Source organism: Canis aureus, chromosome 23, assembly GCF_053574225.1.
Source record: "Canis aureus isolate CA01 chromosome 23, VMU_Caureus_v.1.0, whole genome shotgun sequence".
Taxonomy (NCBI): domain Eukaryota; kingdom Metazoa; phylum Chordata; class Mammalia; order Carnivora; family Canidae; genus Canis; species Canis aureus.
The window spans coordinates 44,155,088-44,168,629 of record NC_135633.1 but is presented as its reverse complement, the minus strand read 5'-3'; the positions used below and the strand labels follow the sequence as shown (position 1 = coordinate 44,168,629).

Here is a 13,542-nt window from a genome sequence, read left to right as displayed (position 1 = left end):
GCAGCGGTTTAGCGCCTGCCTTTGGTCCAGGGCGCAATCCTGGAGACCTGGGATCGAATCCCACGTTGGGCTCCCGGTGCATGGAGCCTGCTTCTCCCTCTGCCTATGTCTCTGCCTCTCTCTCTCTCTGTGTGACTATCATAAATTAAAAAAAAAAAAAAATTAAAACTACAACCCATAGTAAGAAAGGGAAACGTTTTATAGAAAAAACCCTTATAGAAATACATGTACACATGTCTGTATGTGTGTTTTCATGGTACACACCACCCACACAAAGTAATGCAATAAGTATAAATAAAATGTTACATAAAAACCCATATTTTCTACTGCCCCCTGGTATACTGTATTCCAGTTCGTATATTAGGAAAAAAAAGTATTTCACACTCACTTAACTGATATCACCCACTAATGGGTCATGATTAGAGTTTGAACAATACTGGCCTAGAATGAATTCACATGTGACTCATTCAGTCTGCACACAAAACACGTCTACTCAGAAATATTGAGGGTATTAGATTTTCACACACAAATACTGAGAAGCAGTAAGGTGCTTCTGCTTTCACATGTGTTCTTTGTGAAGCATGTATTGGATAGGAAAAATTCATTAAAAAAAGAGAACCATAGAAGAACAGGGAAAGGATAAGATAAACTTTTTAATTTATTAAGATAAGTGAACTGCTCCTTCATTTTCCCCCCAAAACAGAACAAACCGCAAGTCTAAGTCCATGTTTGTAGCATACAGGAGCTAGGAGCCCAAATATTCTAGGAAATAAAGCTGATGAGTAACAGCAGGTAATCAAGCTATCTCTTAATTTATCCCAGTAGGCAATCAAGGGGTAGAACTCCAAGCGAGGAGCTTGTTACCTAAAATGAAAATATTCAGGCAAGAACGCGCCCACTGAGAGGCACAATAAAAAAGTAGTAAGAGAAATAAATTGAATAAAACTGGGAAAAGGGTCTGGGTGGCTCAGGGGTTGACAATCTGCCTTTGGCTCAGGGCGTGATCCCAGGTTCTGGGATCAAGTCCTACATCGGGCTCCCTGCAGGGAGCCTGCTTCTTCTTCTGCCTATATCTCTGCCTCTCTCTGTGTGTCTCTCATGAATAAACAAAATCTTAAAAAAAAAAAAAAATGGAAAAAGAAGGTTCCTGTCTCCTGGACTATTCCCTCTGTTCTCTCCCTCACAAATTCTGTGTGGTTGTTTTTATGTTTGTTTTTTTCTCATTAAGTTTTGTTTTAATGGATCTCAAAATGCTATGACAGACTTACCTCCTTCCAATATTAAAGTTACCTGTAACCGGGAATCTTGGCCCAAACTGCCCCTGACTTTCCTCATCAGAATGACTGTCCTTAATCATATTAAATTCAAAATGAAGGGCATCTAACATATTTATTATATGCCTTATGTCCCAGCTCCTGTTCCAGACAGTAGAGAAATAGCAGTGAGCAGATGGAAATCTTTTCCTCATGGTGCTTATAGTCTAGTGAACATGCTCCAGAGTGAGTGGTTCACAGCATTCAGTCTAGTTGTAAATACTAGATAACCCTCATTGTGTTATGTTTTGGCTTAGAATGAGGGAGGTTCCTGGTAAGGACCATAGCTAGGCCTCAAACAGACTTCTTGCTTCTTAACAAAACTAAGCTCAAGAATTTTAACGTATCATGAAGGGTGAGTTATCAGTAGCTTCTGTATTCAACCTAGAGAGAAACAGAGTCACTCAGCAGGTTGGCTTTAAAAAATTTAAGATATTCATATCTGTACATTTAGGTTAAATATTGTTTTATTAGGGGGCACCTGAGTGGCTCGGTCGGTTCAACATCTGATACTTGGTTTCAGCTCAGGTCATGATCTCAGGGTCGAGAGACTGAGCCCCATGTGTGGCTCTCCACTCAGCATGGAGTCTGCCATGAGATTCCCTCTCCTTCTCCCCCTGCCCCCTCCCACTGAGGTTCTATTTCTCAAATAAACCTTTTTTTAAAAAAAAAAAGTATTAATTTGTTAGCCAATGTGGGGAAAAGAGTAGCAGCATTGCAAATTTTGAAATCCTGTGTTTTAAAACTAATGTTTTCATTGAACATTTAATTGTCCCCCCTCCTGCCCCATAATCTGATTTCATATATTGATGGCTAAATAATTATTTTAAAAATACACTTGTTTCTTTTTTAAAAAAGATTTATGTTTTTAAGTAATCTCTACACTCAATATGGGGGCTCAAACTCATGACCCCAAGATCAAGAGCCACATGCTCTACTGACTGAGCCCAGCAAGACATCCCTCACTTATGTTCTTTACTAAGATACTAGATGTCTTTGCTACCGGTATAATAAATTTTGTTTTCAAGCAAGAATTATTTTATTTTTGAAGTATATTTGTGGTCTTAAGTGGATATAGTTCTTACGAATTACCTACCCATACCCATTTCTTATTATTAATATTTACTTAATGAGTATTTCTCACCTTCTGTGTGCCTTAGGGAGTATACAGAGAGGAATAAAACACAGTCTCCAACTTTTAAGAACTTTGGCAGTGAGTTTTAAAATAGTTTTTCATGGGCCTTAAATATTATTTAAAAGTTGTTTATGTTCTTTTGTGTCTTCAAAACAAGTTCTTAGAACTTTAAGAAAGTTTTTTATCCCTTGGAGAGATAATTTACAGGGTAGATTCTTGTTTCAACTCTTCAGTTTTTAAACTGAGTACATAGCTGCCTGCTTAAAACCAAAATGAGGGGCAACCTGTGTGGCTCAGTGGGTTAAGCATCTGCCTTTCAGCTCAGGTCGTGATCCCAGCATCCTGGGATAGAGCCCTGTGTGCTAGGCTCCCTGCTTGGTGGGGAGTCTGCTTCTCCCTCTATCCTTTTTCTCTGCTCATGATCTCTCTCTCACACATTCTGTCTCAAATAAATAAAATCTTTTTTAAAAATGTGCCAAATGCTGATAATATCTATAGAAAAGTTGATTAGAGAAAAATAGAATGATTGAAAATATAGATGTCAACCATAGAAACTAGTAGGTTCTTAAAACAGAAAAGTCAAAAATAGAACAATTGATCAGTGCTTTTCTTAAACACCTTTATTTCTATATTACTTTTCTTTGATAATTAGCATATATATTAGCTTTTAAAAGACTCATACCATTTTATTTCCCATTTGTACTCTGTAATACCTAATTAATATTATTGACTTGCTTTAGTAATAACCAGATTCTTAGCCTATATAACTTGTTTTAAATCGATAGAAAAGTAATTATCTTATATGCATAATGATGTATTTTTAAATATATTGTTAACTGTATTTAAAAACCTGTAAGTTAAAATACAACTAGAACAAAAGGAATGTACTAATAATAAACTGATATTCATTTGTCTACAATTACATATCAAATTATATGAGGCAGGAGTCTTGGAGTTATTCTGTGCATTGCAGTAACTTGACCATTTATATTTAGACTTTAAGCCTTAAAGCTGAGAAATCTATCCTGAAATCGTTTTAAAATTAGTATTTTATTGTTGCTAGCCCTAAGGGGTTCCTTCTTTCTTTAATTATGTTTGTGATATTTTCAAATCTATTTCAACTCAACTTTTTTCCTTTCTTTTACTCCTATGAGGCATATATTATAGGAGGAGACTTCAGGAATTCCTTCATGCAGGGCCATAGTTTAGAGAACTGTTGATAATCTTTGCTACGGTAGGTCTTAAGACACCAGAAATAAGCATAAAGTCCAATGTTGGCCTTTCTTTACCAAAAGTGGAATATTTCATGTCACTTTAAAATGATTTTTTCTTAAGAAAGAAACACCCTTCCTTTGCATAGGCCTTGCAGGTGGGAAAGCAAGACTCTTAAGGGAAATTAGGGCTCTTGAGGAAATTTCTGCCTCGAGAGGATGTGTGTGTTAACCACAGCCCCAGTACAGTGGAACATTCAATCCATGGTCTCTTGGCCAGTTGTTTCCTAAAAGGATACAAGAGAAATTTTTTTTTCTTTTTAAGCTGTTGTAAATATTTCAAATTTCAAAAAAAACAACATAATTTATTATCTGTAACCCAAGAGAGTAGATTATTTTTTTTTTAATTTTTTATTTATTTATGATAGGCACACAGTGAGAGAGAGAGAGGCAGAGACACAGGCAGAGGGAGAAGCAGGCTCCATGCACCAGGAGTCCGACGTGGGATTCGATCCTGGGTCTCCAGGATCGCGCCCTGGGCCAAAGGCAGGCACTAAACCGCTGCGCCACCCTGGGATCCCTCAAGAGAGTAGATTCTATAATGTTCTGAATCCTGTGATTCTACATTTTCTGTCATTATCAACATTTAAAACGTATTATTTTGCCAGACAAAAGGAAGTTAACCAAAGTCTCTATTCAGACGTGTATACTGATTGTGACAAGATGTCGTCTACAATGGAGAAATCTAAAGATATTTATAAAACTGAACGTTGCTGTACTGTTGTGAAATACTGGGCATCAACCCAACCTAATAAACTTTATTCCCCTATTAATGTAACTTTAGCATAGGTGGAATTCCTATAGAATCTGGAGAACTTTTTAAGTTAAAACCATTTAGATGCCCTCCTTTTGGACCTAAGAACAATGACATTTTTGGAACTAATGACATATATACCAAGATTTTTAAGCAAAGAGAACTGTAACTCCGAGTCCAATGTGAAGTTTTCTTCTATATATAGATCAATAAGTTTTCAAAGAGATACAGGATGCTCAGTTATTGAAAGAAAGCTGATAAAACATTAACTCTTCATGGGACACAGCCTAGCCTTTAGAACACTGGTTTAGCCTAAAATAGAATCTTAGCAATAATATTCCCAAACCTTTGCATTGCCACATGCAAGCTCTCTAGGCTTGTCAAAATGAACTGTTCACCTGTCATCTAAAAATTGAGTAGCGATCCGCTGGATTTATTTATTTTTTAATAAATAAGCATATAATTGGTAAGATATTGGCCTAAGTTTCTTTTGGATGTCTTGCCTATCTAAATATTACAGATAAAAGAAGAAAGCCAGATTCATGTTAAGACAACAGTGTGGGTGAACATGGAAGGTATTATGTTAAGTGAAATAAGCCAGGCAGAGAAAGAAAGATACTGTGTGGTATTACTCATAGGTGGAATCTAAAATTATATATATATGCCTGGGTGGCTCAGTTGGTGAAATGGTCAGCTCTTGTTTTCAGCTCAGATCATGATCTCAGGGTCCTGGAACAGAACCCCAGGTCAGGCTACACACTCAGCAGGCAGTACTGCTTGAGGATTCTCTCCCTCTCTCTCTGCCCATCCTCCTGCTCACATGCACTTGCTCTCTCTAAAATAAGTTTTTTAAAAAAATTTAAAAATATGTAGAGCTCACATAAGCAGAGTAGATTGACAGTTGCCAGGGGACTGGTGGATGGGGAAAAAGAAGAGAGTTTGATAGAAGGGTGCAAACTTTTAGTTATAAAATGAATATGTTCTAAGGATCTGATGTATAATGTAGTGACTATTGTTGATAAGAATGTAGTGTATAACTGAAATTTGCTGAGTAGAACCAGTGTTCTCACCAAAAAGAGAAAAAAAAAAAGCAAATATGTGAGGTGATGGATGTGTTAACTCGGTAGTGGGAATCCTTTCCCAGTGTATACTTCTATCAAATCATGTTTTACACCTTACCTATATTACAGTTTTGTCAGTTATACCTCAATAAATCTGGGGAAAAAAGAATGACTGAATTCTGAAATATTTTTTAACAGGTTATATCAATCAGTGAAAATTCTATATTCCTTTGGCATCTTTGTGACATATTCAATTCAGTTCTATGTTCCGGCAGAGATCATCATTCCTATGATCACATCCAAATTTCATGCTAAATGGAAACAAATCTGTGAATTTGCAATAAGGTCCTTCTTGGTTAGTATTACATGTAAGTATGACTACATATTTATATCATAATTTTTTCTTGTTGAATTTCATATAATGAAGCTATTTAAAGTATATTTTTTAATATTTTAAAAACAATTTTATTTATATAGCTGAGATACTTTCTGGGTTAAAATTTTGTTATTCTATTACTGTAAAAGAAAAATATAAACCAGATATTATCATGATTAAAGGAAATAATCAAATTATTATCTGGAAAACTACATCAGTGGTGATTAAAATATAAGTATATTTAAATTAGATGCATAAGGGACTCATTGTTGATACACATTTTACTTGGGTTTTAGTTTTCCTCAGGTTTTTTATTTCTGCTAACATATATTTAACAGTTTAACTCTCCATGACTACCTATAGAAATGGGTTTGGTTTTGTTTTCATCTTTAATAATTTCAGTGGCTAATTTTACTTATTATTTAAAGCAATGTGTGCAATCTTGTCTTAAGGTTTCACATTATAAAATGCTTCCACTGGAGAGCACTAATCACAGAGACCTATGGAAAAGCTTGGTTTTGGTTGGAAATAGTGGGAGTTTTGAGGTCACAGCAACCTGATGATTCAAACCTGCCACTCACCTGCTGGTGTCTTTAGACAGGTTACATACCATCCATAAGCCTCTCTTTCTCAACTGTGAAGTTCATGGCATTTTTATAGAGTTTAAGAATATTAACAAAGTAGCCAGAAGTTATCATTGTCACATTATTACTGTAACCAAAAGTATAAGATGACCATAATCCTGAACAAACGATTACCTTGAATGATACCAGAAACATTGGAAATTGGTCAGCTTTCTGTGCAAGATAGGAGTAACCATCGTGGCCCAGTCAAGGCAAGAGAATGAGAGAGCTAGGAATTCAGGCCAACTTATAAATACCAGTGAACATCTTAGAGTGGAGCTTATGGCCTCGATTTAAAGAAATGGCAAAGCTGAGAAAAGTAAATTAAACCTACTTTCCAAAGTAATCATTTAAATGAGTTATAACAACAATAAGGTAAATCATATTGAGGAGTGAAGACACAAGCCCCTCCTAGGGTGACTAATAAAACATTCAGTGGGAAAAAGTTATTTTAAGACTTTTTGAAATACTTCTTATGCATTGTTTTTGTTGATATTTTGACAATTGTACTAAATAAAAAGGCTAATTTCATGAGTCCTTTTATCATAGATGTAAGACCATTCTATTCTGAAAGTGTATCTCCTTTTAAAATTAGTTATGGAGGTTCACTTGAAGGAGCTTGAAGAATATTAAAGGGATTTAGTAATTTGGGATGTTTCAGTAACTTCTCCCACTTCCACGCTTTATTATGTCAAAGCTACCCGTGTGCTGAGGCACAGACCACACCACACATCTGCTACTGCCAGTTTATTCCCAGAAGCCTGGGCCTTTTCTCAAGAGCTGAGTTCATGGCACAGAGAATGGCCAGTTTTTCTTCACTTCTCTCTTTTAGTTAAAAATAGTTAAAGCTATTCAGCAGCATATGAGGGTTGTATTTACATCATGCTTTGGACAAAGAGAACACAAACCAGGTTGTCTTCCCTTCTACTTCACTGGGATACATCATTGGACACTGAGCCTCATTTGAGTCTTTGGCACATTCTTCCAAATTAAAGTAAAAGCCAGCTGATATGCATGACAGGACTGTTGTTTATCTGTTCATGAAAGCACTTGAGGAGAGGGCGGGGCAAGATGGTGGAGGAGTAGGGTCCCCAAGTCACCTGTCCCCACAAACTTACCTAGATAAATTTCAAAACATCCTGAACACCTACGAATTCGATATGAGATTTAAAGTGAGAACAGCTGGAACGCTACAGACAGAAAAGCTTTCATTTCTAACAAGGTAAGAAGGCAGAAAAAAAAATTTTTTTTTAAAGAATAAAGTGGGAGAGGGGAACCACAAGTAGCAGGGCTAGAGCGGAGTGGTAAAAGCCTCTAGGGCAGGAAAGCCCAGCCCTGGGGAAGCAGGAACTTTTAAAATCCACACCAGAGTTTTCCATGAAGGAAAAGTGCTCAGCAGGGAAATCCGGCACAATCACAGGAGGGGCAGTGAGGCCTAAAGATTCCCAGACTCACTATAAGAGGAGGGGTGCCCAGGGGGAAGCTTACCACAAACCGCGGCCCAGTAAACAGCTGGAGCCCCGCAGCCCTCAGGGCATTTGGGAGAAGCCCATCCGTTAGGCGGCCCTGGACAGAGGTGGCTATACCCTATTACCTTCAGGACAGGCAGTCCACAGGAGTGTGGGTCCAGTGGCACAGAACCCCAGATTCCAGGGCGCCCAAATGGACAAAGCAAGCAATCCTGTGTTTCCCTCAGGACAGGCAGAAGTGGGGAGGGCACAGGAAAGCAAGAACTCTCCTGCTGCTGGGTGCCCTGCAAGCTGTGCAGATCAGAGCATCCACACCAGCCCCCAAAGCATCTAAGCCAGTGCAGACTGGGAGACTGCACACTCACGGGGAGCTCGACTCCAGAGCTGGAAATCTGGCCACCACCATTGTTGTTTTTCCTCTGTTTCACCTTGTGCCTGGGAGAGCCAGAGTCACCAGAGAACAGAGACCTCCTGGGGTCAACAGCTCCTACTGAGCCCAGCTCCTGGGAGGGGGGCAGGGCAGCTCCCCCAGGTACACACACCTGAGACTCAGCACAGCTGACCCTCCCCCAGAAGACCAGGGGAAGAGCAAGTTTATTGACCAAGCAGCTCTGGAAAGTATATAGTTCTAGTATATAGAACTGGAGGGCCCATTTTCCCCCTTTTTACTTTTTATATTACAACTCCTTTTTATATCAGACTAAAAATTTCCAATATTTTTTCTCTTTTCCCACCTTAACTACAGTATTTTACCAGCTCTTCATTTTTAAGTTTTTTTCCTTTTTGACTTTCAAATTTCTACAATTACATGTCTTAGATATATTTTTCACTTCTGGATTCCCTTCAACGTATTCAGTTTAATTTTGGTAGATATACAAGATAGGGTTTTTGTATTTTGTTTTTTCTGCCTCGTTTTGTTTTACAATGGCGGAAGTTAGTACCTTCTAAAACATGACCAGCATGCACCCAGAACCAAGTCGAACACCATGTTGGTTCATTTTGTGAGATCATATTCTCTCTTCTTTCCAATTCTGCCCCCCTCTTTAGTCTTGTTTATGCTTTTGTGGTCAGTGTTGGGGCTTTATATAAATATTGCTGGTTTATATAAATTTGGGATTGAGCATCTTCTAACATACAGAACAAAATCTACTCAGAACCAAGAGGATCACCCTCTAGGACCCTCAGGTAGATTACATTTTCTCTCCACTACCACTCCCTCACCACCACCATCCCCCCTCTTTTTTCTTTTTTCCTCTTTACTTTTTTTTTCTTCATTTTTGGGTTTTTATTTTTACTACTTTGTTTTAAAATTTGTTTTTCACTTTAGTGCTCCTTTTGTTTTGTTCTTCTTTTTCTTTTATTTTCTGGTCTCTGAACCAGAAAATAGGATATATTTTACTTAGGTCGTGGTTGATATTTTTGATTCAGCCCACTCGTACAACCACTCTGCACTAGACAAAATGACTAGAAGGAAGAATTCACCACCAAAGAAAAAACCAAAAACAGTACTCTGTCACAGAGTTACAGGATTTGGATTTCAATATGATGTCAGAAATTCAATTCAGGGCAGTCCTGGTGGCGCAGCAATTTGGCGCCGCCTGCAGCCCGGGGCATGATCCTGGAGACCCAGGATCAAGTCCCACGTCCGGCTCCCTGCATGGAGCCTGCTTCTCCCTCTGACTGTGTCTCTGCCTCTCTCTCTGTGTTGCTCATGAATATATAAATAAAATCTTTAAAAAAATAAAAAAAAATGGTTTAAAAAATTTCAATTCAGAAGTACAATTATAGGGATACTGGTGGCTCTGGACAAAAAGCATAAAGGACTCTAGAGACTTTGTTACTGCGGAATTGAGATCTAATCAAGCCAAAATTAACAATAGATTATTAAAAATTAAAATAGATTAGTCTAAAACTAGAGATGCAGTCCAAACTGGATGTTCTCTAAATGCTAGTGTTAATGAGGTGGAAGAAAGTGAGTGACATCTAAGACAAGTTGGTGGTAAGAAAGGAAGCTGAGGAAAAAAGAGAAAAACAATTAAGAGCCCATGAGGAAGGGCTTAGGGAAATAAATGATAGCTTGAGAAGGAAGACCAAGACATCCAATTGGGATTCCAGAAGAAACTGAAAGAGAGAGGACCACAAAGTATATTTGAACAAATCATAGCTGAGAACTTCCCAAATCTAGGGAAGGAAACAGGCATTCAGATCCAAGAGATAGAGAGAAACCCCCCCAAAATCAATAAAACCCATTCAACACTTCGACATTTAATAGTGAAACTTGCAAATTCCAAAGATGAAAAGAAAATCCTTAAAGCAGTAATAGACAAGAGATCCCTAACTTATAGGGGGAGAAAGATTAACAGCAGACCTCTCCACAGAGACCTGGCAGGCTGACAGGATATATTCAGGGTCCTAAATGAGAAGAACATGCAGCCAAGAATACTTTATCCAGCAAGACTGTCATTTAGAATAGAAGGAGAGATAAAGAGCTTCCAAGATAGGCAGAAACTGAAAGAATATGTGGCCACCACCCCAGCTCTGCAAGAAATATTAAGGGGGACCCTGTAAAAGAAAGAGGAAGCCCAAAGAAATAATCCACAAAAACAGGGACTGAATAGGTATTACGATGACACTAAATTCACATCTTTCAATAGTAACTCTGAACGTGAATGGGCTAAATGATCCCAGCAAAAAACACAGGGTATTGGACTGGATAAAAAAGCAAGCCCCATCTATTTGCTGTCTACAAGACTCATTTAAACCGAAGGACGCCTCCAGCCTGAAAATGAAAGGTTGGAGAACCATTTACCATTCAAATGATCTTCAAAAGAAAGCGAGGGTAACCATCCTCATATCAGATAAATTAAAGTTTATCCCAAAGACTATAGTAAGAGATGAAGGGGGACACTATATAATACTTAAAGGGTCTATCCAACAAGAGGACCTAACAATCATGAATATTTATGCCCCTAATGTGGGAGCTGCCAAATATATCAATTAATAAAGTAAAGAGATGCTTAGGTAATAATACACTAATAATAGGAGACTTTAACACGGCACTTTCTGCAAATGACAGATATTCTAAGCACAACATCTCCAAAGAAACAGGAGCTTTAAATGACACAGTGGCTCAGATGGATTTCACAGATATATACAACACTTTGCATTCGACCACAGCTGAATACACATTCTTCTCAAGTGCACATGGAACTTTCTCCAAAATAGACCACATACTGAATCACAAGTCAGGTCTCAGTAGATACCAAAAGATTGGGATTGTCCCCTGTATATTTTCAGACAACAATGTTTTGAAACTAGAAATCAATCACAAGAAGAGATTTAGAAGAAATTCAAACATGTGGAGGGTAAAGCGCATCCTGCTAAAAGATGAATGGGTCAACCAGGAAATTAGAGAATAATTAAAAAGATTCATGGAAAAAAAATAAAAAGATTCATGGAAACTAATGAAAATGAAGATACAACTGTCCGGAATTTTTGGGATACAGCAAAAGCAGTCCTAAGAGGGAAATACATGGCAATACAAGCCTCCCTCAAAAAATTGGAAAAACCGCAAATACATAAACTAACCTTACATCTAAAGGAACTAGAGAAAGAACAGCAAGTAAAACCTACACCAAACAGAAGAAGAGAGATAATAAAGATTCAAGCAGAAATCAGTGAAATAGAGACTAGAAGAACTGTAGAAAAGATGAACAAAACCAGGAGTTGGTTCGTGGAAAGAATTAATAAGATAGATAAACCACAAGCCATCCTTGTTAAAAAGAAAAAAGACTCAAATTAATAAAATCACGAATGAAAGAGGAGAGATCACAACTAATACCAAGGAAATACAAATTATTTTTAAAATATATTATGAAAAAAAATAAAAAATATATTATGAGATGCTATATGCCAACAAATTAGGCAATCTAGAAGAAATGGATGCATTTCTAGAAAACCACAATTTACCAAAACTAGAACAGGAGGAAATAGAAAACCTGAACATGCCAATAACTAGCAAGGAAATTGAAGCAGTCATCAAAAACCTCCCAAGACAACAGTCTAGGGCCAGATGGCTTCCCAGGGGAATTCTATCAAACGTTTAAAGAAGATATAATACCTATTCTACTAAAGTTGTTTCAATACTTCCAAACTCGTTTTATGAGGCCAGCATTACTTTGATTCCAAAACCAAAGACCCCACCAAAAAAGGAGATTTATAGGTCAATATCCCTGATTAACACATATGCAAAAATTTTCAACAAGATACTACCCAATAAGGATCCAACAGTACATTAAGAGGATTACTCACCATGATCAAGTGGGATTTGTCCCTGGGATGCAAGGCTGGTTCCACTTAAAATAATCAATGTGATAGATCACATCATCAAGAGAAAAAACAAGAACCATATAATCCTCTCAATGATGCAGAGAAAGCATTTGACAAAATACAGCAGCCATTCCTGATTAAAACCCTTCAAACTGTAGGGATAGAGAGAACATTCCTCGATATCTTAAAAGCCATTTATGAGAAGCCCACAGCGAATATCATTCTCCATGGGGAAAAATTGAGAGCCTTTCCCCTAAGATCAGGAACACGACAGGGATGTCCACTCTCACCACTGCTATTCAACATAGTACTAGAGGCCCTAGCCTCAGCAGTCAGACAACAAAAAGAAATAAAAGACATTCAGATTGACAAAAAGTCAAACTCTTCCTCTTTGCAGATGACATGATACTGTGTATAGAAAACCCAAAAGACTCCACCCCAAGATTGCTAGAACTCATAGAGCAAGCAATTCAGCAATGTGGCGAGATACAAAATCAATGCACAGAATTCAGTGACATTTCTATACACTAACAATGAGGCTGAAGAAAGAGAAATTAAGGAATCAATCCCATTTACAATTGCACCCAAAAGCATAAGATACCTAGGAATAAACCTAACCAAAGAGGTAAAGGATCTATACCCTAAAAACTATAGAACGCTTCTGTAAGAAACTGAGGAGGACACAAAGAGATGGAAAAACATTCCATGCTCATGTATTGGAGGAATAAATATTGTGAAAGTGTCTATGCTACCCAGGGCAATTTACACGTTCAATCCAAGGCCTATCCAAATATCATGGACTTTCTTCACAGAGTTGGAACAAATAAGATTTGTATGGAATCAGAAAAGACCCTGAATAGTCAGAGGAATATTGAAAAAGAAACCCAGAGCCAGGGGCATCACAATGCCAGATTTCAGGTTGTACTACAAAGCTGTGATCATCAAGACAGTGTGATACTGGCACAAAAACAGACACATAGATTAATGGGACAGAATAGAGAGCCCAGAAATGGGCCCTCAACTCTGTGGTCAACTAATATTCGACAAAGCAGAAAAGAATATCCACTGGGAAAAAGACAGTCTCTTCAATAAATGGTGCTGGGAAAATTGGACATCCACATGCAGAAGAATGAAACTGGACCATTCTCTTATACCACACACAAAGATAAAATGATTGAAAGATCTAAATGTGAGACAAAAATCCATCAAAA

The 13,542-nt window shown here is 37.7% G+C and overlaps 1 protein-coding gene across 1 annotated transcript in view; it reads left to right on the top strand.

Annotated features, from left to right (window-relative positions):
• The window catches only part of SLC36A4 (solute carrier family 36 member 4), a 63,239-nt gene that overhangs the window by 40,448 nt on the left and 9,249 nt on the right, over positions 1–13,542 (top strand). The window contains exon 10 of the mRNA XM_077867441.1: positions 5,733–5,902. Coding sequence (XP_077723567.1) covers positions 5,733–5,902 — 170 coding nt within the window. The remainder of the gene's footprint in view (positions 1–5,732; positions 5,903–13,542) is intronic.